This window comes from Denticeps clupeoides, chromosome 3, assembly GCF_900700375.1.
Source record: "Denticeps clupeoides chromosome 3, fDenClu1.1, whole genome shotgun sequence".
In the NCBI taxonomy this organism is placed as follows: domain Eukaryota; kingdom Metazoa; phylum Chordata; class Actinopteri; order Clupeiformes; family Denticipitidae; genus Denticeps; species Denticeps clupeoides.
In genome coordinates, this window is record NC_041709.1 from 13,243,723 (window position 1) to 13,270,872 (window position 27,150).

Here is a 27,150-nt window from a genome sequence, read left to right on the forward strand (position 1 = left end):
TTGTTTCTTTTGAACAATTTTCGTTTTTAAAAGAAATTAATTATTTACATAATTTCTAGCAATTAGCCCAACAACAAAGAAGGAAAACATGTATGGTATGAAAGGCACAAAAGTATTTAAGAGAATAGACAATGAACAATCAGCGTGGTTTCATTCATTTTTATTTATTAGACCAAACTTTGCACCAGAGTGCTCTTCTATAAAGGGATTTATATATGCTATAAGTGTGTTACATTCAGACTCACTTCCTATATGCTATGTTTTGCAGATCCAAATACACTTAAATAAACGTCAACCAACTTCGGTAAAAATGAACTATTAAGAAATCCTGATTCCGGTGAAATATGCTCTGTACCCAGGTGCCGTTGAGATTTGTGCTTGGAATAAAGTTGAGTAACAGCGGCAGGATGTGTGTGTGTGGACTTCACAAAAGTAAAGATATACAGCACTGAAAATCCATTCAGCTGGTAAAATCTGTCCATCAGACTGCTATTAAAATGAACAACTGAAACACATCTCATTTTATCATGATACGCACAACCAGTTCAAAAGTGTACAAATGTGCAAACGGTGCTGAACATAATCAGAAATATGCTTCATAAACATTCACGGCAATGTTTGTAACACACATGATACACAGACACACAACCATGTCTTCAGCCAACAATGTTGGTGGCCTCACAGGACGGGGGGCAGCCATAACCCCTGTCACTGTTTGAAGGACAGAACACACAAAGCGACGAATACCAGAGAGGAAGCAGAGGTGACTGAACCCGGGCTAGCCGTGAATTTTAACCCCACCGTTGCAAAAACAGCAAACGTAGCTGACCGGCAAGCAGGCGGATCCGGCCGACACAGATCGTTCGTCTGCGCTCCTGATCAGAACTCCTTCATAACAGGTTCAATTATGAATGTCCAGTAAAGCAAAACCATGCTGCCGCAATGATGGAATAAAAAGGTAAAAGTAACGTATGGATGGCACTCCAGGGGTAAGCACCTTCAACAGCTCCTCCTTATTATTTTACGTGTTATTAACGAAGCAGCTATATGAAATAAACACATGGAATGGGTTTCTGGTGGCTAACCCCGCCTTTCCCAACCCATACATATAAGCGCTCTCCATGATCTATAGCAATGCAGACCACAGACTCTCGGCTGATTATTAACATTAAAACCTGGCTTTAAACAGCCTTTTGACTAAGTTTAGAATCATGCTGGTGTGTTGCAACGGAATGCATTCGGTGGTCACGCGACAGACTTTCACCCATAGCGGCCTTTGGCTAGCAATCACTTTCATCCCAAAGTCACCCAGTCCTTTATTTGTGACAGTGATTCAGTATGTAAAACCGGAATCAATGTTTCCTTTGTCCATGTGTAACAGTGTGGGAATGGCCTCGCTGAGCTGGCTCGGCTGCAGGCGCCTCTCTGAGGATGGGATGATCCATCGCCGCATCGGAAGAATTTACATTCATAACCCAAACGGATGAGCCTGAATTAAAGGGCATTCACTGGCCAATCGCTCTCCGCTAATGTCACAATATTTGTCTCCACTAAAAAATATTGGCAAAGACGCGCAATGCATTTCGCTTCTCCTTTTTTCGGTAGATTAACAGTGATGTACAAATATGAAAAAAACAAACAAACGCACACGTGATGGAAATGAACAAAATGTGCACCTCACATCTGCGTTTGCTTAGCACGATTCCTGCTGAAGAAGTGATATTTTAGCACACATGAACAAAACAAATATGAAAATGCATATTACCACAGAAGAGGGATGGTACATAAACACTAATAATAAAATAACAGCACGGCACAGTAGAAAAATAGTTATTTCAGTCATATTTGTACATTTGACGTGATTTGTTTTGTACAAGTGATGTGTCTCGTCTCTACAGTAGCTTGGCCCGTGTCCTTTGCAGCATTGTCTCGCATGTTTCTCAGGTAAGTGTGTATTTACTGGCCTCTGAGGCGGGGACGCTGGTAGTGCCTGTCCCTGGGATCAAGCTCGAGATGCGGTCCGTGGTCTGGCCCGCTGGCTTCGGACCTCAGGGTGTTAAGCAACTGTGTTTGAAAGCTCCCCTTTAAGGAGCAAGGGTTATGGAGCAGGTACGGGAGCCCCAAAGGCCGAGGAACCCGTGGGGATCCGCTCCACATGTGGAGCACGGATAAGCTGCTTTCCCTCTCCCTGCCCAACAGCCTCCCTGAGGGGGTCACACAATCTAATAAGAGCACACACCTGCACAGGCACACAAATGCATACATATACATGTATACCAACACACAATTATTCATAGACACCGTCTGGTCCTTCATACATTTCGTGCCCATGACATACACATACATTCTCAAGCCCCTGGGCACACATACACGTTATTGGTGTGGGGGGATAGACCAACGCCCCTCTCAGCCCGTATATCTGGCATAATGGGGTCATTTCACGGCTGATCCTAAACGATGCATTTATCTACCGAACAACAAGCGGAACCAAAATTAAAAATGGTACTTTCAATAATCACCCCATGCTTTAAACGTTTTCATGTGACCTAGCGAGACTAATTCTTCTCAATCTACACTTCAAGTATGCTCAGAATCATACAGGCAGATATTTCTGAGAAGAAAAATTAATATACCAGTGGCTACGCGTAAACTAGTTTTACAATCTATATGCAAAATTTGGTCCTGAAGCAATGCAAGAAATCCGTACATGAAACCACTACAATCTATCCATGAGTATTGATATATGGACTTCTGATGCAAATAATGCAGCAGCAAATAATGAGGGTTTTAACATGAGAGAACCACTCACATTCAGAATCCTGAAAAACACAATCTACAGTCATAAGTGAGCATCGGCAACGAAGCTGGATAAGAATATGGAGCTTCACAGCTCAGGTTATACAGATATCTGCTGCTGCTTTGTTTTCTTGCTATCGATATTGATTTATATTAGACATTCTGTATTGTGTGTCCTCCCTTAGGCTACACTGATAAGAGGCCACGGTCCACGTGGTCACCTGACAACAGACATTTGAGGAACGGCCCGGAACCAACATCTAAGCGCAATGGGAGAGGCTCAGCTTTAGCAAACCCTCTGTGTGCATCTTGAAGAGCAGCTTGAACTCAGTGGGCAGCTGGTGGGACTCCTGCCACTTGGTGGTGAACTTGGTGCCCTTCTTGTCATAGTAGTGGTATGGCAGCTCCTTGCCAGTGTTGGGGTCCCACCCGAAGGGCCAGAAGCCGTAGAGGTGGATCTGCTCACAGAGGGACGAGGCCAGCGTGTACATCAGGATGCCCGTGCTGAGGCGCTTGGGAGACAGCTGCTTGGTTTTCCAGTACCTGTTGGGGAGAACCACATAAATGACACATAAATGATCCAGGGCCACAATAGAAGGTATTTTGTGGGGGAAAATGGAAAGTGAGATTCCGCTATTGTGGTTACAGAACAGGGCTTTTGATGATTTGCACAGGCCAGTGGTCCCTTTGTCGTTTACGTGACCCATTGCACCCATTGGCTGAATGCAAGGTTAACTCATCGAGTACAATGGTGTCTGTGCACAGGGTGTTTGTGCGTGTCGTAAAAGCCTGTAAATATGTCTATATATGAGCCTGTCTACATGTCTGTCCGTCCGTGAGACTGCATTTAAGTCAAAATCCAATACGGGCTTTCAATACAATACCACTTTCCTGAGACCATAAAATTGCCTCCAACAATAAACACTTAAGGTGTCTCACAGCAGTCTGAGCCTCTTAAATGGCGTAATTCTGTCCTGGCTGGCTGCTTTAATGGGATTGCGGGAGATTACAGTACCAGTTACTTTTAGCTAGTGCAGGCTGCAAGTTAAGCCCCCTCTTCATGTGCCGTTGTGGCGTGGCCCCTCCCAGCATTCTCAGCGCTCCCTTCCTGCATTTCCCATTCATCAGGCCATTTGCTGGATGACTCCATAACATCATGAGAAAAAAATAAAACGCGCTTGAAACAAAACGCTACTAAAAGCACTGCTTCATGTAATAATCTTACATTATGTGTAACTTTGTTCAGCACTTTGACAACAGCAGGTCATTAGGAGACCCGGTCTCTGAGAGAGATGTTTGTGTGACAGAATCAAATCTTTCTAAGTGGCTTCCCATTGAATACATTGAATTGTCACAACCATTCACATAGACATTCACAATTAAAAGAAGATTTCGTACAAGAGTCTTCAGGAACTTTAAACCATCTGTGAGTAAAAAATGAAATATTAGATTTAGTCCTAAAATCTATATTAGATTTTAGTCAGAATGTAATGCCTGCTTGATGCAGCAATCTGAGTTCCAATCTCTGTGTGTTTTTTTTTTTTGTGGTGGTAGATGCATCATGGGAGAGACTTTGTGGGTTTGGTTGTAAATAGCCATATACCAGGATGTTTTCTCACATCTCAACTAGGGCTTTATATATAAAGTACAGGCCAAAGGTTTGGACACACCTTCTCATCTCATGTGTTTTCTATATTTTCATGACCATTTACATTGGTAGATTCTCACTGAAGGCATCAAAACTATGAAAAACTATGAACACATGTGGAGTTATGCACTTAACAAAAAGTGGAGACCTGACCTCCACAGTCACCGGACCTGAACCCAATCGAGATGGTTTGTGGTGAGCTGGACCGCAGAGTGAAGGCAAAGGGGCCAACAAGTGCTAAACACCTCTGGGAACTCCTTCAAGACTGTTGGAAAACCGTTTCAGGTGACGACCTCTTGAAGCTCATGGAGAGAATGGCAAGAGTGTGTAAAGCAGGAATCAGAGCAAAGGGAGGATATTTTGAAGAAACTAGAATATAAAACATGTTTTCAGTTATTTCACCTTTTTTGTTGAGTACATAACTCCACATGTGTTCATTCATAGTTTTGATGCCTTCAGTGAGAATCTGCCAATGTAAATGGTCATGAAAATAAAGAAAACACATTGAATGAGAAGGTGTGTCCAAACTTTTGGCCTGTACTGTGTGTGTGTGTGTGTGTGTATATATTTATATTTATATGCCACCTGATCCTTAAACCATGGTTCATAGGGACAATGTCTGACCATGTTTCTGCAAGGGGACCACACTTTAGCAAATGTAAATCCCTTCAGTGACTCAGTGGTAGTGGGCTGTTACCTGTTGACATATTGCATGATGTTCCCAGGCCAGGCCAGCTGCACCTTCAGCTGACCCTTGTGCTCCACAAAGAAGTCAACCAGAGTGCGTGTGACGGTGGCCGAGGTGTGGAAGAAAAATGCTGGGATCCAGAGGACGGCCCCGTCCAGCTTCTTCAGGCTAAGGAAGAAATTGTTGCGATCCTGGATGGTCAGCAGGTTGTTGTAGTACTTCTCCAGGATGCTGGGGTTGAAGGTGGTCAGGTTGGTTCTGCGGCCCACGTCCTTGCGGAACAGTTCCGTCGGCGCAAAGTTGCAACGGAAGATGAAGTCATACTTGTCGATGTCCGGGCCGCAGCGGCTGCCCATCAGGATGCCACTGTTGCCCACCACTGCGCATGTGTTATAAAGTTTGTTCATGACGGGGGATGTTTCTGGCAGCAGAGATTTGAAGTTCTCGCCAATGGAGAAGACATACTTGTGGCTGGAGTAGTCGTAGTGCATCAGCTGACCTACACGCACGCTGCTCTTGGTCAGGGTGAAGTTGCCAGATATGTTGATGTATTGAGCGATCTCTTTTCTGCAATCAGTCAGACAATCAGAAGTTCAGTTTGTGTTTCACGTCAATGTTTATCCCTACTCATATTTTCTAAACCCTCCTATCCAAGTTAGGAGCACAAACGGCATCAAGACCCGCATGCAGGTCTTGCTGTTACATGGTATCAATAACCAATAAATGATCACGCCATTTACACACTTACAGATGTGTTGCAAATTGCTGAAAATGTCATTAACCAGGCCTGTATACTCTACAGTCAGTTCTATACCACTCCCTTCACGATTCCAGGACGCTTCACTAGCAATAAAATGCTTACTTACAGTAAAGCACAGCGCATCAGAGGCATTATTATACATTACTCCGCTACGTGAATAAGTTCGTAAACTCTTTTTAAAGAGAGTTCTGTGGGTTCCCCGGTTTTGGGGCCTAGTAAAGGCAACAGGAGGAGATCGGTGTGTTTACTGTTACTCCTGCATCGTTCGTATTGAGCGAAGGCTAGGTCTGGGTTCGATGAACCTGTTTCTGCCCACAAAGAGTGTCCCTGCGTCACCTTTGTTCCACGTAGGCAGTCCTATTAAACCTCCATTTGGCTGACTTATCCTGCAGATCTTCATTCAGTGCATTGTTCAGTGATGTGAAGGCAGGATCCAAAAACTTCATGGCCAGCTGAGACCTGCAGCGGGAACAGAGGAGGAGATGGAAGAGGGGAAAAAAGACAACTTGCCTCTGTTTTTCTTTTCCACGTTCAGAAGGAGGCCCTGTCCTGAAACCATGGGGATTTGGCTGTTTAAAGCTGTTCAGATCAATGCCAACTCCCCTGCCCACCCTCCACCACCTGCTCTGGGCAGTCAATGTCCTTCTACCCAGCGTCCACCTCCCACCCAGAGGAGTCGATGTCCAGACTAATTAACCGGCTACTTTTGGGCAGGGCCTTTTGTGATGTTTCCCTTTTTAATTTGTCAGAACACCCCCCACTTCATCTGGGCAGTGGTGGCCTAGCGGGTGAGGAAGCGGACCCGGGATCAGATGGTTGAAAAAGCACCGTCCCCACACACTGCTTCCCGGGCGCCTGTCATGGCTGCCCACTGCTCACCAAGGGTGACGGTTAAAAGCAGAGGACACATTTCGCTGTCACTGTGTGCTGTGCTGCAGTGTTTCACGATGCCAGTCACTTCACTTTCACTGTTCCTCACAACTATTAGTGTCCGTAAAGATTTGGTTTGCAGCTGTGGTCTAGCAGGGACGTGCAGAACCCTCTATTGCACGTCTGTTTGGACACATCTCAACTCCTCTACAAACTTGTCCCAGTTCTGGAGCCGAGCCACACCGTTACGTTCATCTGGCAGATGGTTCTACCCAAAGCAAGTTACGGGCCATTATTAACAAATGGAGCTCAAAAAAAAAAAAAGTGTTGGGGGTAACAGGAGCAGAATCTGGTAGAAGGTTTGAGAGTACAGGCGAGGAGGTGACGACTACATCCCTTCATGAGCTTCTCACCTCATGCATCTGCAATGTTCTTCTGCGGTGTGAGGTGCACAGTCGGGGGAAGAAGACGTGCGTTTTACTGCACGTTCATTTTACAAAAGTGCAAAGACGGATGAACAAAAAAAACCCCCCAAAAAACACCAAAACAAAATGGCTACCGGCGTTTCGCGGCGTAACCTTGGCCGGCAAGAACGGCGGAAACGAGCATAAATCTGGCGGGGAGGTGAATCAGGACCACGGACAGCTCCAGGCCAGGCACGTCCGCGTCTCTCCCCGCGTCCGTGCGGGAGTCCCGGTGGCGGCAGGCCTGGTGGGCGCCGCGACGTAAACACGGAGCAGAGATGGCCGCTGCCCACTTACCGAAATCCTGCGTGGAACATGTACATCCGCGGCCCGCCGGAGCTGGCGTACTTGGGGCCGCTGAAGATGAAGTCCTTCTTGATGGACACGTAGCTGATGAGCGACAGTATGAGCAGCGCGACACTGAACATGACCAGACCCAGCACGCTGACGATGCGCACCATGTCTGCGGCGTCCTTCTCATCCCAGCCCCGGGCGGGGAAGCGCGGCGTGTCGGTCAGGCGGGGACAGCGGCCGCCGCTCTCCTCCTCTCCTCCTCCTCCTCTCCTCCTCTCCTCACGGCATCGCCGCCGTCGGGACGATGCGCGGCGACCGGCGGATGTCGGGTTAATTAAATCCGCCGGATCTTTTTAAAGGGGACCTCACCCCGCGGCAACGACATTCCAAGACGTAAACAAAGCGGCGCGAGGCGGAGTCCGGCCGGGCAGGAAGGGGTTAAGCGCGCGCCCGCGGCCGCCGGTGACGTGCGCGCTCCCGCCAGCACAGCTCCTTTTAAATGTGACTGCCGCGCAATTTCTTCAAGTAGAGTCGGATTCTGTAGCTTGACATGAGTGTAAGGGTGAACCGAGTTTATTGGTTAGAAAATGGTTCACTACTCGTTTGTTTTGTTTTGTCATTTTAACGTTTAACCCGTTAGAGTGTTCTGAAATAAAAGATAAGTTATTGTATACACTCTCACCCTGTGCCCCTTGGTGCATTTTCTCATCATTAACCAGGCCATCATTTGGCCTGTACTGTATGTGTGTGTGTGTGTGTGTGTATATATAAATATATGTATGTATGTATGTGTGTGCATATATGTATGTATGTGTGTGTGTACATATACACACACACACACACACACACACACACACACAGACATATATAGCCTTTATATGCCACCTGATCCTTAAACCATGGTTCGTAGGGACAATGTCTAACCACGTTTTGTGCAGTATAAATATATTTTGGGGATTTTTATGTTTATTTTTGCCACGGTCATTCAAGTAGTTTTTTTAGCTAGACACATGAAACACATGTTCTTCTAGAAGAGACTGAAGTTTTTCTAAAGCCACCGTAAAGCCCTAAATATGCAACCTTTTCGAGTGTTAAACTGAGAAGCAAAAAGACCCGGTTCTGATGATTTGAAGTTATTAGCTTGGATCAGATCTGCAGCTCATACAACTGATCCAAGCTAATAACTTCAAATCATCAGAACCGGGTCTTTTTGCTTCTCAGTATGCATGCTGAGCCACAGCAGAGAGAACATTTGGTCCTGTTGTGAGGTAAAAGCTGATCAGTGTTTTTTATCAGGTACCTTTGCAATAAACATGATTTGAGTGGCATCTTGCTGGTATGTGACCATTTTGTTATTTTTACACGCAAAGTCAGCTGCTCTCATTGTGCTCCCAGTTGCTTATAAAACTGTGTTTTTAAAGGAGCTTTTCCAACTCTTGATTAATATTCATTGACAATCTTTCTTTCTAAAACAGTGACAGTGGCTTCACTTAGCGCTGACCCCAGGTTTGGCCCCATTCCCTGACATCCTGCATGACCACAGCCCACGACCGCTGATGACTGACATGCGAATGCTGGGCTAAATGGAAATATTCCCTTTGGGCTTGATCTGTTAAAGCGGCCCTTGTTTCCGCGCCGCCTCTCTCCGCTATAATGGGCAGTGACATTTCAGCTGTGACTTTTCCAGCCCTGTCTGTCCCTGAGCTTGTGTCAGCGCAGTGGATCTCAGGATTCACCATCAGACCCCACCAACCCAACCCAACAAACAAATGCCTCAGGGCAGCACCCTGGCAGCACCCAGCACCCTGGTTAGTGCAGCACAGAGTGTGTGTGTTTGTACTCATCCCATCCAGAGAAGGAAAGATCACCTAACAACAGATAAGAGAGATACCTATCCTAATCAGGTGTTCGGTACAGGATGAAAAGTGATCACGGTGGAAGTCAGGTGGGATGCTGAGAGGACAGGAGTCTCACTTTCCCACCTCCACTCCACTGTAACGATGCTGAAGTTACGCAATAAAAAACCTACATTCCAGCATTCTCCATCTGAAGCACAACGCACTGCACATAACAAAGTCTCGGCTGTGTATCGAATTAGACAGAAATGGATCATTTAAGTTGTGAAGATAGCCACCCGTGGGGCTTATTATAAAAATATCAATTGAGATGCGGCAGGGAATTCTAAATATTGGCTTAAGCAGAACACTGAACTTTTAAATGGGCTTTAGTGCTAATAGTCTGGAGCAGGAACAAAACAGCAGAGTCCGACGAGAGGCCGAACAGGCAATGGCCTAGATACAGTTAGTTTCTCTATCCATTATCTGCTGTGGGTGTGCAGAGATCCCACTATTTATATTTGTATCTGTATTTGTCGAGGCAGCAAAATGATTTGCATTTGGATTGTGGTCAGTAAGTTTGAAGCCTAACTTTTGTGAATTTTTTACTTTATGTGTATATTTTATTTTATATGAATATATTTTATTTCAAATTTAATATGAACACACATCTGCATATAATGAATGTTACAGTTTATGCAAGTTATTCAACAATACGCCCTTATAATAATTGAGTAAAGTCAAATGTTTAGCCAGATGTAAATTCCATATTCTCAGCAAAATGCAGGTTAAATTATATGCAGCACTGATATGAATGTGCATTGAGGCAGTTTTGAATGTGATATTTTGGGCAGCACTGCTAGGCAAATGCAGGTATTGAAAATCCCACGGCTGGTGGAGAGAGGTACAGTCGGTAGTTTCAGCAGTTGCACGATTTTTGCATTTTCCCACATTTTGAACCATCACGTTGAAACAGTCATCTTTCTATCTAAGGACAGAGCTGCAGCATCAGACCTTGTCCAATGCATGGACGCATCTGTCAACCCAGATGGACTCTGGGTTCAATGGTCTGGAAGAAGAGAGGGCAATCAAATCACCATGAATCGTCCATTAGCCCAGTTGGGTTAATGACCTGGCCAAACAGCTTTCCAGCAAAATTGGCACCACACAAAACCACAGTTTGTGTTTGTTTTCAGCATCGGGGTCTCCTGGTCACAGGAAGCTTTCGGCGAGGAACAGTCCTCCCTTTCCCACTTTAACGCTATTCAGAAAGCCCCACTGCATTTTGCTGTCTGCAGGTTTCTTAACAGAGACACAACTACACGTGACACTCACCTTGTCATAATTTACTGTATGTTCTGCAGGTTTAAAAAAAAAAGGCTGAACTATAATGATGATCAATTGCTATTAGGGGCTTGTCGATGGCTGGCCAGCGGGAGATGAACTCTTCTCCGGTTTGCTTCATAATTGTGCAGCAGGCAGCAGCGCCTGTGTCTCAATCAAAGGAGCATGAAATTGCACTTCTTACAGTTAGCCGGGTACACTACTGACGCATGGTCGCCATCAGTGTACACATTAAGAGGTTCTCTGAAGCACACACACACACACACACACATACACACAGTAGTCTGAATCAACTGCAGAAACTCATTGTAGAGACACACACCTTAACATTTTCACGCTTAACAAAACCATATAGATTTGATACTGTCTGAATAGTTTTTCTAGAGAAGAAGTGTTGTTGTGAAGGGTTCTGGAAATAGTGATTTTAGCATACAATTTATTCATACGGAGCAATTGACACAACTAAAGAACAAAAGGGGGATAATATTGATGGAAATTGACGTAGACATTTTGAAATGCTGACCTCTTGAACAGATAATGAAATACTTCCTCACACTTTTAAAGTTTATTTAAGTTGAAAGTTCTCTTCAGGAAAAAAAAAAGTCAAATTCATCCCAGCCCATGACCAAAGGCAATCAAGAACAATAGACAGGGCTTGGCCTGCAAAGTGCGCATTTGTCATAGTTTGTGTGGACAGCCCACACCGCATGAGCTATGGGCCGAAGAGCCACCGGACAGTGGCTCGGGCCCGGCAGAGTGCCGGCTAAACGCCGGCCGCTTCTGATGGGATGCGGGGCAAGACGAATGGGCGCATTAGCGGTGGAGATGCTCGAGGTGTTTTTGATATATGGCCTAAAGGTCAGCCAGCCAGAGGTCCGGAGAAGAAGGGGGACAGTGCCTGTCAGGGACGCCACCCCCTCTCTGGGAGCCGGCAAGAGCCGTGGTTGCTAGGCGACACGCTGACCAGGGAGCTGTGGCCTGATTGCAGTCACTCTGGATCAATTTCCGCATGTGTGGAGCTGACCAGTATCAATCACCCTGACTCGCCAGGGAAAAACTCATTCATTAAATGAGTTTGGGGGCTGGAGAAATGAGAGAGAGAGAGAGTGAGAGAGAGAGAGAGAGAGAGAGAGAGAGAGCAGAACAGAACAGAAATGGTTAAATACAAGGAAAAGACACATAAATCTTACTGAGCAGACAGCTTTACATTTTGTTGTTGTCATTGTCAATGAGTTTTCAAAGAGGATTTATGATGCCATGATCAGGATTCTCTTTTTTTTTTATTCACTTATAACACTTATTTCAGATTGTCCCTTTCAAAAATCGTGGTGAAGTTCAGACAGGGCCAATTAGGATGCTCCTTGCAAACATTTCAGAAGCAGAAAGTCTTCAGCACACTCTCCATCCAGAACTCTAATAATCCAGCACCTCGTCACTGCTGTTTTCACCAGTCACGACTCCACGCCTCACAGGCATTGACTCTGACAGCCATCATTTTCATGGTAAAGAGAAGACGGAGGCCCACAGCGCTCCTCTAATCACCAACAGGGCTGGGCGCTATCGAGCAGCCGGTCTCGTATGGAGGTATGCAGGCCCAGCTCATCAAAGTAAATTAATAAGGATTACACCCAGACCGAGGGGAATGAGACATTACGCCACATTGACTGGGTTTTCACCTCATTTCAGAAATGTAATCTCGTGCTTTATGACAGGTGCAGAGAGGGAGCGCTGCAGTACTGATATGCTGTATACTCCAATCTAAACAAAAATATCTATCTTTTTTTGGGAATTGATTGTTATTGTGAAACACTGCAGCACAGCACACCATGCACACAACGAAATGTGTCCTCTGGTTTTAACCATCACCCTTGGTGAGCAGTGGGCAGCCAGGACAGGCGCCCAGGGAGCAGTGTGCGGGGACGGCACCTTGGCGGCTCGGGATTTGAACTGGCAACCTTCTGATTATGGTGCTGCTTCCTTAACCGCTAGGTCACCACTGCCCTAATCTATTTATCTTTTTATCTATAGATCAACCTAAATTTGTTCACTCAAAGGACATCACAGGGCTAAGCATTAAAGTTTTCAATTAAAATTTAAATGTATTAAATGTGTGTGAAGCCAAAATACACAATTCCTGCTGCGACCATTGTGCACCAGAGGTTTTGTTGCTTAAGGTGGACGTAACCTGCACCTAGTGTATGGTTAATTGTCCAATCTCCATTGGACACATGAATAATGATGGCTCGTTTTGTTGTATGGGAGCTCCGCTTTGTGCAAATGCAACAATGGCACTCACGGGGTTTCTGTTGATACATGATTTTCAATGGGACCCCATAACTAATATGCAAAGGGCCTTGTTGGTAATACATCACCCCGTCCACACACTTTGGCCAGGAAAATCTGTCATTCTGGATTAGTACAGTGGAGCATCTATCAGTCGTAGCAGTGCAGGTAGCACTTTGTCCTCTCCGACTGAAGTCCATTTAAAAGTGAAGCTCATTTTCTCCCGGAGTAACAGATATCTCCCCATTATGAAAACTCATTTAGCCTAGCTCCTCTGCTCCGGTCGAGGCCATGCATCAAGCTGTCAGGCACCGATTGTGTTTTAAAATCTGCATTTCATCACTGTAGCTGCCCCGACACTGAGGAACTCATCATTAACGCCCACTGGCGACAGTCGTGTGATAAACCAGGTTTAAACTTTTGCTCTCAGCATCAAGGCAACAGGTCAAGGATGCATCACTTCACCTCCGGTTGCCGTAGAGGCCAGGGAGTCTTTGTTTGACTTTGTGTTGTTTTAAAGTAATTAACACTGTTAAACTACAACCATTAGTTAATCATGACTAAAGGACCCATTAGTATACAGTCACATGACTCTCAGATGAATTATGATGATATTATTCAATGCAAAGCTTTAATATGATTTTATGAGACATGGTGTGTAAACCCATAGCTAATCAGAGAGTCTCTCTTGTTCACCGACAGGTATATACACCAGGAAAAACCTCAACTATCACAGATGCATTCGATCATTCATCATTCATTTATGTATATATATATACACACACACACACATACATACATACACACACACACACACAAACACACACACACACACATATATATGTATATAGTTGTAGGTTTCTCCTGGTGTATGTACCTGTTAAGAGAGACTCTCTGATTAGCTAAGCAATACAATTTGAGTAAACAATTAAATCCATAGAAAAATGTTATTAGTATTTGTGATGTCCCATGTGCATGGACACATGGTTTGCTTGTACTCTAGGCTTTGTCTACAGTTGTGGTGAAATAGAATTTCATAGAGTAATGATGCAAATGAGTCTGGTTTTTAACCTTTTGTACAAATGAAGATAGACCTAGTTTAAAAATGTTTCGGTTTATTTAAACAGTACATAGGAAATGCAAGGAAAACATTTGAAATGTAATGAAATTTGCTGGAAAATAAAGTAAAATAGTAAGTACATAAGAAAATGACCTGCATTACCGGACAACTATTACTTTTCAGGACCAAACCCCTTCATATGCTCTTGATGCTTATTTGTAGATAAAAAGTCTAAGTTCACGCCAATTGACGGGCGCGACTGAGTGCTTCCACACAATGACCAATGGTTGATGTATTCATGTGTCTTCCACGTCTTTGGCCTGCCTGCTTATCGCATTCCTGCGGTGGAACCTCCATGCACACACTGTCTGCCTGTCTGATAAGACCCAGTGTTGGCCCAACGCTAAGAACATACTGATAACATTTAAAAAGTTCTGAGTCAGAGGAGCAGCACGCCAGCAGCCCCTAAGGCAACCAATGAGGCGAGGCACAGGGAGAGGAGATGACCATAAAAAAGACGCGTCTCCCCGCAAAGCTGGATAATGGTTCACCTCATGCCACCCTGCCCACCCGCACAGAGCATTGGCTCGACTTTATATAATGTTCCTTATCTGGAGATAAATGATGTTTAGTTAAAATCATGTTCTGATAACACGCTGATAAGGTTGAGATGAACTGATAATTGTATGGTAATGGAAAGTAACAGTCGGCGGGGAGTCATTAGACAGAACAAGACCCCAGCCTTTGTTTCTTATCAAATGGCGGCTGAGTTCATCATGGCTGGCTATTGATCGCTTTGTTATTCAGTGATTAAAATGAATCACAATGATTAACGTGTTGTCTTATTTAGCACACGTTAGGCATATCAGATCATGTCAGATCTGAGGGGCTAAATTTAGGAGTCCCTTCAAGGGCCAAAGGGAGTCCCCAGGGTCCACCAGGGAGATGAAATCAGTGGGAGCAGTCCTGAAAAACCACTGAATTCATGGTGTGATGGGTGAAACGGTGGCTTTAGGCTCCTGGTCTCACCCCTCACTCGGCCCACCCTACACCCTCTTCTGCTGCTCACGTTGTGTTGACTGAGCACAGAGTGTTGCGGAAAGATGATAAAATATTGATTTCTTTCTTGCAGAATATTTGACACGTCGACTGTCGCTGTCAGATGTAGAAATTGTAATCTGCCGACGGGGTAATTAGCAGTTGAATTATGTGTGAACCTGGGCAGCCCAGTTCGGAGCGGGACGCCGTGATGAAGGCCCACGATCCTATTAACCTTCTCAGATGAGGCTTCATTCATATCTGATCAGAGATTCTCCTCACGAGAGTTTCTCGCTCTCACCTCTGGTTGGAGGGTGAGGGGGGGAGAACAAGGGGGCTGAACTTTATTCCTCATAATTTTCCATATAACCTGCATGTGCATCAATGTGCATCTCTAATGCAAAGAATGAAATTGAATCTTTTTTTTCTTTGTCTTAGATCATTCAGAATTGAAATCTATAAATAAGTAATAGTGAAATGTTGAAACAATTCTTTTTCCTATGTTAAATATTCTGCCATTTATGGTCAAAGTGGTTAACCAATCCCAGTCCTAAGAAAATGGACCACTGACTCACCAGCCTGCTGACCTGTTTGCTGAAATCATGCAACGGTACAAGGGTTTGTAGAAGTGTGGAAAGCAGCTCATGTGATGGTGGCAAGATGCAAACATTTCTCAGAGGGCTTGATAAGACAGTGCTTCAGGAGACTTTTTTTATCCGTGGGCTGTCAATACATTTTGAAATTTCTAATCCCCTAATCTTAATTTCTGGCTAATGATTAACCGCTGTGGGCTATGAAATTTCTCTTCCCTCTCAGTTTCCCCCAAGACACATATTTACCCAGTATTCATCTCTGTCAGCAAGCTGGAGATGTGTTAGAAAGTGAAGGCAGTTAGAAAGTGATCAAAGCAGTGTTTACCGCCACCCGGGTACAAGTAACAAGTCAAGGAAGACGTTAAATCAGATTCTATTCATCCCCAGTGGTAAATAGGCAGAAATAAATTCACAGGCCAAATAAAAATACGCAAAAACTGTTCGGTGAGTGTGGAAATAGCTGAGACCTCTGCAGATGCAAAACTGTCTGTGAAAACTGTCTTGTGTAGACAGTCTTTGCTCCTTACACACAAGCTATTAAAAACTCCTTAATGCCAAATGGCGTTTTGCATTAAAGAAATAAAATATATAATATTATATATCAGTAGTTACAGGGACAGTCCCCCTGGAGACACTCAAGGTTAAGTGTCTTGCTCAGGAACACAATGGTAGTATGAGGAGTTTGAACCTGTGACTTTGTGGCCGTCTGGTTCATAGTGTGTTACCTGCCAGACTACCACCGCAGTGATGTCAGAGTGGTTATTATAAAGAGCAGGGGTGGTGAAGTTGATTCCTTGTAAAATATCACACTTCTGATCGTTTGCGTTTTGATGGTGGTCTTTGAAAAACACACTAAATGATATCAAATATCTGATATCCCAGCCCACCGGTGCCTGTTCTTCAAAATGCATTTCTATTGGCTAAACATTTAACAGCGATTCAATTAATCAATGTCTAAAGTGAACCAACTGTTCTACCAATAATACAATAGCTGACTGCTGGAGAAACCTACAGACAGGGGGGCAACTCTGTTTTGCTTCTCTGTAGGTATCTGCTGCTTTTCACAATTCAAATCATTCATGCTTCAGGGACCCCACTACCGGTGTCACAGATGTCCCCAAAACTCCTAAAGATCTTGGAGGGATGAAAGTTCTGGAGGCATTTCATCTGGTTTCTGCCGCCATGGGGAGAGCGGAGGCAGAGGGAGTGACAGCTGTCTCCTGCTTTATGACACGGCTTAGCATTTGAAAGTGAGGAATTAAAGACTTTTTTTTTGGTGTGGGTGCCGGGTGCTTATCTTGCTGTGTAAATATTGTAACTTTTTTGTTAAGATGTCTGCTGTAATCCTCATCGCTCAAAGGCGCCGGTGTGGAGCTGGCCTCCGAAGCTCGGGGGGTCAGAGTGGGCGCTTTCCACCACCTCGCCATCTGAGCCCGGGGGGAAATGTCACACACCCGGCCCTGCCTCTGAAACCTCTGAGGCTGAGCAGATGAGCCACGTCAGCCGAGATTGCGATCGTAGAGATAAAGAAAAAATTGGCCTTTGCAGATTTTTTCTCCCTTTCATCAGTTCTGGATTTCAGGTACGATGAAAATTGTATTTTTTTAAGCAGCCTTGCACACACATCACACATTAGTGTTGGTAAAACATCTCCGGCTGTAATTTAATATTGAACTGTGCTTCTGCTGCAACCCTGCCAGATCTGAACAACCATAAATGCAATTTTTATGGACATCTGGGACTATTATGTGCTGCATATAATGTGCAGGACTTAAAAAACAACCAAGAGGTTGCATCTGCAGAGCGCTAGATCACATTACTTTAATTTACCACACACACACACACACACACACACATGTCCCCTGAAGATATGGTGAGAGTCTTCACACCCAAAACCCAAATCCCTCGCTCATTGCCTCAGTGTTTGCAGGCCCCAGAAGTGTTGGGAAGTGCACCTGTTCTGGCCACTCAGGGCCTGGAAGCTTCCAGAGATGAGATTTCATTAATAAATGATTGTGTTTGCAGCTTCTCTGAAAGGAGATTAATAAGTGGAGAGCACTAATAAGGCATGGAGGAAGAGCTTCCGCCCCACCAGGGTTGTATGTTAACGGAAATTAAAGGACTGCCTGTGTTCTCTAAGTCAGCCAAAAAATAAATAAATAAAGATCATACAAAATAATTATTAATGCTTTAAGCCGCCATGAGCGCATTAATAAATGATGCTGGACATTTTGCTGAAGGATTCCACCCCAGTGAATTTACACACAGAACACTTGTACTGATTTATCTGAACTAATGGATCAGCAGCAACTTTTTTTCAGGTTGATATTGTTGTTGTGGGTTTGATGTGAGTTTTTTAATTATTTCTGTCCAATAAATTATTTAACTCATTAACAGGGATATGACATCAGATGGAACACGTGGATGTGTAACTGGGACTGTTTCTGAATGTGGGTTTTGGAATTACATTTGTTGATTGAAAAGAAACACGGCATAATGCGGCACAGAAAAGACACCTAAATCAATTTGACAAATTCTTCTCAGATTGCATTTTCAGAAGGCTGCAGTCTTTACACGTTGTTACAGGGAACTACAGGCTCTCTGACTTTCGCGTCATAAATCTCTTCCCCTTCAAATTACAATTTAAATTTCATTTTTTTATCTGAATTTTTAAAAAGACATTTCTTTGGCGTGAGGACCTGGCCTGTGAATTGAGACACACCCTTAGATTCTCAAACAACTCACAACAACTTATATAACCACTAATTCGCTGTCCAGTTTTGGACCCTGATATTTGTAAAAACCTAGCAGAGGGCTTGTGTCACTAAATTTGTTTGTGCTGAATCCCACACTGAGACCAAGGCAACAGAGACAGAGACAAATTGCAAATGACTGCGATCACTGTAATCATCAGCATCATTATCCTCGGCACCAGTTTATACCAAGATATGAAACACTGACATTATTTTTTTTAGCTCACTGTTACTTCCATTCTCCACTTTTAGAAAAGCCAACACTGCTTTGTCTTTACCTGGGGTCCCATGAGGGTGGGGGTCTCAGAGGAGCCCTTGGCAGCAGGGGAGTGAGAGCTAGTGCTGATGGGTGATGGGGGGTTTTGGGGGGAGGCATGGATAGTTAACCCCCATGTTCAGCAGCTGTCCAGCACACGGTGCTGTTCATTAACCTCTGGCTGGGGGAACCGTCCATCTCTCCATTACCGGCAATAACAGAGGCGCATCCGGCCCGGACCCGGCCCCCTCCACCCCCTTCTCCATCTCCTTTTCAATTAAAAAAGAGGCACCTCTCTATTAACCCCATACTCCATCCGGACATTTTTCCACCCACCCTGCTGTTTGGGGTTGATGCTGGGACAGTCCCTCCACCAGGACATTTATCAATGCGAACTATCTCTAAGTTTGCTGCTGTGACAGGGACGCGGTGAAACGCCTCTGAAATATCACGCCTCATTCATGGGTGCAAATCATATTTTTTAACCACGGTCCTGGTGACTAATGCACAGGTCCACTTACAGGCAAAATGAGGTGCCAACGAAGCCCCATCCGTAAAGATGCATTTGTAGGGGTGAGTTGAGACGGTCCTGTCTGCATCTGAGGGATCTCTGCTTGGTTTTGCTCTGACTGCAATTCCTCACAGCAGCAGTAGTGCAGGAGGCACAGAGTCAAGGCTGCGGTACAGGCCTCTAACTAAGACAATGTCCTGTGGGACAACAGTGATTTGTTCACACCTCATGCTAACCTTTAAAAAAAATTGTGCACGCAGCATGGTATCACACTAGGCTTATCTACATGCTAATTAATTTTTTTTTTTTTTAAAGCAAATAGAATTATAATCACAAGCCTGACCCTGTGCAAACTGGGAAATGGCATTTAACAAAATATTGTGAAATGCATTAGGTCAGACTTTGTACCTGTCTTTGTATAACTAATACAACTAATACAAAATGCAGCAGCACGACTTATCTTCAACCTTCCCAAATTCTCCCACACCACCCCTCTGCTACGGTCCCTCCACTGGCTCCCAGTAGCTGCACGCATCAGGTTCAAAATACTGATGCTGGCCTACAAAGCCAGACATGGAGTAGCACCATCCTACCTCACAGCCCTTATTACACCTCGCACTGCACCTCGTATACTCCGAGCCTCCAGTACTGCTCGCCTGGTCCCTCAATCTGAAGGTAAAAGGAAAACATTCATCTAGACTCTTCTCCGTCTTGGACCCTCGGTGGTGGAATGAACTTCCCCTCGAGGTCAGAACAGCTCAGTCACTGAGCACCTTCAAACGACAGCTCAAGACCTTCATCTTTAAAGAATATTTAGATTAAATTGTAATTTTCTTGTTGTCGAACTTTGTGCACAGAATCTACAACAGAGTGAATTAAATAGATGTATTCATAGTTGGGGGTCCTAGTGAACCGGAATTGATCTCTTCATCGATGGTAACTTGAAAGCACGTTGTAAGTCGCTCTGGATAAGGGCGTCTGCCAAATGCCGTAAATGTAAATGTATAATGGCCTATCTTCATTTGTGGTGTGTGTGTATGTGTATGTGTGTGTGTGTGTGTGTGTGAAGAGGTCCTGATTGCTATGGCATTATGGCATGGACATGTCTTCATGATTTACAGAAAGCAGAGAAGAAACTCTCTTTGATGGTGTGCAAATCCTTACATTAGATCTTTCTTAGATTAAAATGAGAGAAGCCCACAAGAATGATTGACACCTTTCACACACCCTTCTTCCCCATTCTAGGGGCTCCTGTCAGTCACAGGAAGTCCCGCCTCCCATTCCCTGTTTTTCTTTCCTTGTAATACACCAGACAGACAGTGCTTTAATTCAAGCATTCTGACAGGTGAATATAATTTGCACGAACACTCCCAATGTGCTTCTATGAAAAATCCACCTTTTTATCATTTATTTGATCCGGGTTATTTGTTTTCTCAGGGAAATTCACTTCAGAAACTTTCATTTTGGACAGAAGAACTGCAGACACATCCCATAGTGAGTAGCCATTTCCAAATGCAGAGTAACTGTACTCAAGACAACATTGGCCATTTTTGTGAGTGGCACATAAACAAGCCTTTTGCATGAAGTACATTATCTTTTCATAAGCACGTTGGACCCTTAGACCACTCTCAATACAGACAACTCAAAAGTCTCCACCCGGCAGCCCCATGTCCCACCATTAAAAAAACAATCTCCCCAACAATCAGAGAGAGCGAATGAGGCACCCGTAATTTTCCCAAGTCCTGTTGACATTGCTGAATGGCACTCGAACACCAGAGGCCCGTGCGGATTGGTGGGATGGTCTCTATTGATCTGGAAATCAGTTTTAAGAGTAATTTCTACTTTGCCGTGAGGAAGGCGGGAGGTATCCGTCATGTGTCCCTGCTGTTGTAAGCACCATAAAAATGTCTGCTTTGATTCAGTGTGGAGCACGTTGGCAGAAAAGGCTCAAAAACAAACTGTCCCTGCGAAGGTCGACAGACACAATGGACCTTCGGTGAGGCGACCTTTACATGGGATGTGTGTGTGAGTGTCTGTGACAGTGGGCTGTTCTGGGCTAATCAATGCATTATGAATAAAGCTTGTATTTTTAGCATGGCATCATTTAACACTGAGGGTCACAGGTTGTCTTGCGAGAGTTTGTGTGTGTGTGTGGTGGTGTGCACGTGTGAAAAGGAAATGGCGAAAAGGAGCGGAAATGAGACAGGAAGACATCCGTGCTCCATGGGAAACAGTTCTGTCGTTAAATGAGATGGGATGAGTCCAGAATTGACCCCCTCCATACCACCTCACACACAAACACGCTCACATTCTCCCCTCCAGGCCCACCGCCCTCATTCACCTTCTCCTTAATGTGGCAAAAAAGTTGCGGTCGATGCGCGGCCATGCTGAGCGCTGTTGTGATGGCGGTTCTCGTGGCCGTGCTCTTAATTGCTCGGCTCTACCGGGGAGATGGATGTGTACTCGGCTGGTCGCGCGCCACGCAGGAAGGGGGGGGTACAAAGTGTGTGTGTGTGTGTGTGTGTGTGTGAGAAAGAGAAAGACAGAGAAAGTGGAGCAGCATCAGAGCCAATCAATAGGACTCCCATATCTGTTTGTGCGCTGCCCCTGATAATGACAGGGACGTGTTGCAGCACATGCACTGAAGCTGATACCCCGCAATTAGCCCCACAGAGCTGCACCATGCTACAGGCCACATTTAACCCCACACCTATTCACCGTTACAACCTCAAGTGATGTGTAAGAGGTAAGTGGGCAGTCAAAAAGGTTGATTTCAAAGAGCAGCTTGATTAGGGGGTAGCATTTAGCATACAGGCAATTAACATGTTGTGTATGGCCGAGATTGGGACATACACAAAGGTGGCACAAACCAACACAGGACTTCGGAGTCAGCATTGAGGAATTTCATGCCATGCACTTTAACATTCTTCTATTGCTCATGGCATAAAGGTGACAAAGCATCACTAAATAGCTGACTGCTGCATCATGTTGCTTAGCAACCCAACAACCAGCTGTTGTCCTCATAGAAACCAAACGTGGCTCAACACATTATCTCAGATAATAATATTTTAAAGCGATCAGATCATCCCAACCAGCAACTAGATTTCTCCATGGCCCGATAACCCTTGTCTCTGTATGCAATCAGCCACAAAATGTTCAGGTCAATGATAAAAGCTAATTTAAAATCTGAGATATTATAGGCATAAAAGTGCTGGGTGTAATATTACAATTAATTAAATTTTTATTAAAAAAAATTTTGTTGTCTTTTTATCCACACAAACATAATTCAAACTGGGGTATAATTTAAATAAAAATTGGTGCTGATAGCGAATGGCAGAGTGCAGGCCCTGTTATTGTTCACACGCTTTAAATGTCAGAGAGCAGAAAGAACAGTTCGTTTATTGTGTTGTAACTATTTATAAGAATAGTCCAATGTGATATGAGAAGTAATGCTCACACCTTATTTTAATTTCTAAGTACATGATATGGTATTTGTATGGTAAAAGAAAAAACATTTACAACTAAACTGTGTCCAGTTGTTCATGTTGCCAGAGGCGCAGTGTTAACACCTCTTCTCTCTTTTAAGGGCTGATTGCATCTCCCTTTTTCAGTCTGGATGCTGTGACACGGTGGCTTTTTGTGCAGCGGGGGGTGTGGGACGGGGGGAGGGTCTCGATCCCGATCCCAATCAGGGCATGGGAACATTCAGATCAACCCACAGCAAATGGAGCGTGGGGAGCCTCGCATGGGCTGATGGGAAGAGCTGCGGAGCGCTTCCAGGGCATGAGCTGGAGCCAGAGAGGAAAGAGGGGAGTAAACACATTCACACACACATGCTAACATACGCACACACACACACACACACACACACATATACACACAATCCTATACAGTAATGGGCTGTCTGTGTGTGAGGTGGGAATTGCCTGGTTCGCAGGAGCTCCGAGCTCATTGTGCCATGTAGAGATGGGGTGAGCTGCGGATCAATAGGTTTACTATGGCCCCTGGCCAGTGGCTCTTTTACTGGCTTGATGTTGCCTCCAAGCCCTCGCTCCGCTCATCAATACTTTCATTCCAGCTGCCTCCGGGCCCCTCGGCAGCAACAGTAATCAGATTTATTTTTAGAGGTCTAACACTCTCCCTGGCAAGGTTACAGTGCTCGCCTCGCCTCGCCTCTCCTGCCTGGACCAACCAGTCAGGGTCCTGTTATGGAAGGGTGCTTCTGTGGTCACTCTTAACAATGTGGAGGTCAGAGCTTCTCACAATCACGCGGTGCTGAACGTACCGTATTGAAATGGGGGCGCACACGGAGCGTCTACATTTCTAATTACACACATTCAGCACATTCAGAAAGTATTCGGAGCAAAAAAATTAATTTTGCAACATAACTGTAATGTCATATTTCAGGTTTCCATTACAAACCAAATATTTAAATGCCTGCTAATGTTTATGTATACATTGTTGAGGGAAAATAATTTTAATCAATTTAAAATTGGGTATAGCAGATTCAATTACTGATACAAACACTATAGAGTACTACAGCACACTATACAGTAGTGTGCAAAAAAGTTTTAATCGGTAGTCATGAACTTAATTAAAGGCTTGTTATCGTCCCAGTAATAACTTTGAAACTGTTCAGGGATCTAAAAGTGTAAAACACACAAATAATAAATGATTAAAAGTGGCAATAATTTCATTTGATATTAAGTTGGTGTTGAGAGAACAATTGGATAACTGGGTCTCTTTTCTATAAACATAATGTTATTAGTAAATCAATATTTGATCATTGATCATAGGGGGGTTTGTTACATTAACAAAACTGCTTGCTGTGAGTAAAGTGATTTGAGAGAACATTTAATTGACTTCCATTATGTATTTTTATGTACATAATACAGGAGTTTGTCAGTATATAGTTATATAGTGACAATGAGCATGCATTTTTATTTTTAAATGTTGGTTTATTTATTTTATATATTTAAATACGTCCAAGATGGCGGCGCGTGCACACGCAGCGGCTTCTCTCTCTCCCGACTTGATATTTTGAGTGGACCTGGAGGTGGGGGGTGTTGCTGTTGGCAATTGTATTAAGGAAAAAAAAGACATTTCTGTTCAAATAAGTGATGTCTATGTTTCCTGTGATATTTCTAAATAAAAACATTTATTAAAAAAATTGCAGCTTTGTTTTCACTGGTTTGTACTTTGCACAGTACTGTACATAATGGCACTTTCACCAGTATACAGACAAGGTGCATCATGACTAAAGGAAAAGTACCGAGCAAAGTGGAGTGAGTTATCAGCTGATCAACAACATCTCTGTAGAGAATAAACGCACCCCCTCCCCCAACCATGTGTACTCATAAAACCCAGGGATCCACAGACAAAATCTTTAATGCACAAAAACATGATGGTGCCAAAGGAACATCCTCAGGGGCTCTAACTAATATGGAGCTTACACAGCGCCTTTCTCACCTCAATCAATGGGAAAAACGCAGCGGCCAGGATATCAGGTGTTAACCCAGGCGTGATTAACTCGCCGCTAATAGAACAGTGCAGGACAGACAGTCATGGGAACACACCCAGGAGGCCTTTAGACCAGAAACAGGACGCCCATGTCCCCCAGCGAGAAGCGCAGACGTGGCGTGTACAAATTAAACTCTGCGTGCCCCCCCCCCACCCCCCACCCCACAACCGCTGGGGACTTACACACATGCTGTACATGGTCTTTACATGTGGATGTGTACCTACATGTTAATACACTGGCTTTAAATGAGAGCTGCAAATGTCTGAGAGAGATTGAAAAGTTATACTCTGGAGATACATGGGAGAACGGCCTGCTGCCAACATCACACTGAGGACATACCTTCCTCACTTGCATGCTCGGAGGTACGCTGGCAAAAATGAACCATGTGGCAAGTAGTGCGGGTTTTAGAGGTGAAGGTCGTTTATCACTCAGAATCAGGTTCAGTGGCCATGCATGTTAATACACAAGGGATTTGATTCAGGCCAACGGTGTCCCTCAGGCAGCAGAATGTAATACATAATGTACAATACACTACCAGCCAAGTTTAGATGTAGCTATCCTGTGTTAGTTATGGAGGATAAGATGGTGGCATTTTGACAAATCTAATGCAAGAGGCAAATTTATTTATTTATTTTTATATTTATTGTTTTTGCAGGATGAGAAGGTGAAGTATGTTTGATTAATCAGTTTCTCGCGTCTCTTTTCCATCATGACTGCTTTGTTTACTATTGTCATCATCAAAAGACGCCTCATTATCATGATCATTAACAAGAGTGAATGATAAGAAAGTGTTCATCAGAAACCTTTAGGACTGTTGGAAACCATTCTCTTTGTAGTCGAGGTAGTCGAGAGAAGCCAAGAGTGTGAAATTATGGCATCACAGCAAAAGCTCAATGCAAATGCAAATGCTCCACTTATTGCGTTGTTTGCTGTTTTTTTATCATAACCTCACATGTGTTATTTCATAGCCGTGTCTTCAGTTCAATCTTCAGTTTCATTTTATAATGAAGGAAATGCAAGAACCATACATGAGTAGGTACATAATATTATTATTGTATTATTCTAATATTATTATCGTTATTAAAACCAGTGTGCTCTGACCCATGTGAAACAACCAGCTTCAGGGAATTGTCTATTCCCACAAAGCAATTCATACCATTCTAATAACACACCACCTGACAGGGGCGGCCACGATGGCGGCACAGTGTCAGACCCAGAAACATCTACGAATCAATGCACGGCCCATATGTAACACTAGTGGAACCGCTCCGCCATTGTTTCCCATTTCATCTGTCTCCTGCTTTCATTAACCACAAAGAGGGAGCTGCTTTAAATAGTCTGGACTGTCAGCTGAGGATCAATTATGCTGGAGAAATGCACATGTTGGTACCATCAGGCGGCTCACCGTTTTAAATACCCATCCGGGCGAGTACACACCACATCTGATCTAGAGCATGCACGGTACATGTCATATTTTCTGCAGCCTTTTCCATTAGAACCATAACATATCAAAGGCATGGAGACACTATTAATACATGGTGACAAAATGTCATCGCCACTGAACTGATGACTGGAGTAGGGATCAATAGGGACAGTCTATAAAACTGGCTGTGGAGGGAAGTCACGGATATGGAGCTGCAGTCTGAGAGAAGAAGGAGATGAGACTTCTGTACGAATGTGTGTGTGTGTGTGTGTGTGTGTGTGTGTGTGTGTGTGTGTGTGTGTGTTAGTGCCCTCACACCTATGAGGATTCAGGATTTTGTGATGTTTTGATACTATGGCAAAATATGTGCTTTTGGTTACATAGTAGTAATTACACATTTATAATACATTTGACACTTATATAAACAATGGAGAAAATGTAATTGGTGTTTTGGTAATTTTTTATTTGGGTAGTTGGTAATATGTCATTTTACATTTTTTTCATTGGTAATTTTTAATTTGTAATTGTGCAAAAGACAACCTGAGTGAGTTGTCATTTTTGTAATTTGTGTCTCTTAAATCACAGTACAAAGATAAAGAAATTTACACTGTAAAATAGTAATTGGTCCTCAAGATGATGTGAAAACAAGTTGTGTGTGTTTCTGCATGTGTGTTCTCTCTTCAACCAGCTCAAATTGCCCCTTTCATTATAGATCACTTCCCTGCTCTAAATGAATATTAATCCGTTTTACAGGCCTGACGCTGCCTCATCTCTGCCCATTTACTGTACGCCCTGCATTAGACAACAGGAAAGAGAGAAGAAGAGGAGGATGGAGGAGCAAGAGGTGGAGAGGAGGCACGTGGGAGAGAGTGGCAGCAATAGAGACAAGTAGATAACATGAGATAGAGAGGACCATAGAAATAGACAGAGAGAGCGGGAGAGAAATCCCAAGAACATATTCTTCATAATTAATAAATGAAAAATGTTACTGCTGCTAATCAATAGAGTTGTTA

At 44.0% G+C, this 27,150-nt stretch overlaps 1 protein-coding gene and 1 long non-coding RNA gene across 2 annotated transcripts; one reads left to right on the forward strand and one right to left on the reverse strand.

Annotated features, from left to right (window-relative positions):
• Positions 1 to 144: 144 nt before the first annotated feature.
• On the reverse strand, positions 145 to 7,916 carry st8sia3 (ST8 alpha-N-acetyl-neuraminide alpha-2,8-sialyltransferase 3). Its single transcript, XM_028973153.1, has 4 exons — positions 7,524 to 7,916; positions 6,229 to 6,351; positions 5,142 to 5,699; positions 145 to 3,339 (listed from the first exon to the last, which is right to left on the reverse strand). The coding sequence occupies exons 1-4, from the start codon at positions 7,685 to 7,687 to the stop codon at positions 3,057 to 3,059; spliced, it is 1,128 nt and encodes a 375-aa protein (XP_028828986.1). The 5' UTR covers positions 7,688 to 7,916; the 3' UTR covers positions 145 to 3,056.
• An 8,857-nt stretch (positions 7,917 to 16,773) lies between these two features.
• On the forward strand, positions 16,774 to 21,595 carry LOC114786882 (uncharacterized). Its single transcript, XR_003749261.1, has 3 exons — positions 16,774 to 16,923; positions 17,005 to 17,255; positions 20,631 to 21,595. It is a non-coding gene; the product is annotated as an uncharacterized LOC114786882 (long non-coding RNA).
• Positions 21,596 to 27,150: the final 5,555 nt, after the last annotated feature.

What these genes read in the sequence shown, in the direction of transcription:
- st8sia3 (XM_028973153.1), bottom strand. Translation starts at nt 7,687, where the DNA reads ATGGTGCGCATCGTCAGCGTGCTGGGTCTGGTCATGTTCAGTGTCGCG. An exon ending in ACTGCCTACGTGGAACAAAG is followed by an intron (nt 5,700 to 6,228) that starts GTGACGCAGGGA and finishes GACTGATTGCAG; the next exon opens with AAAAGAGATCGCTCAATACA. An exon ending in ATCATGCAATATGTCAACAG is followed by an intron (nt 3,340 to 5,141) that starts GTAACAGCCCAC and finishes TCTCCCCAACAG; the next exon opens with GTACTGGAAAACCAAGCAGC.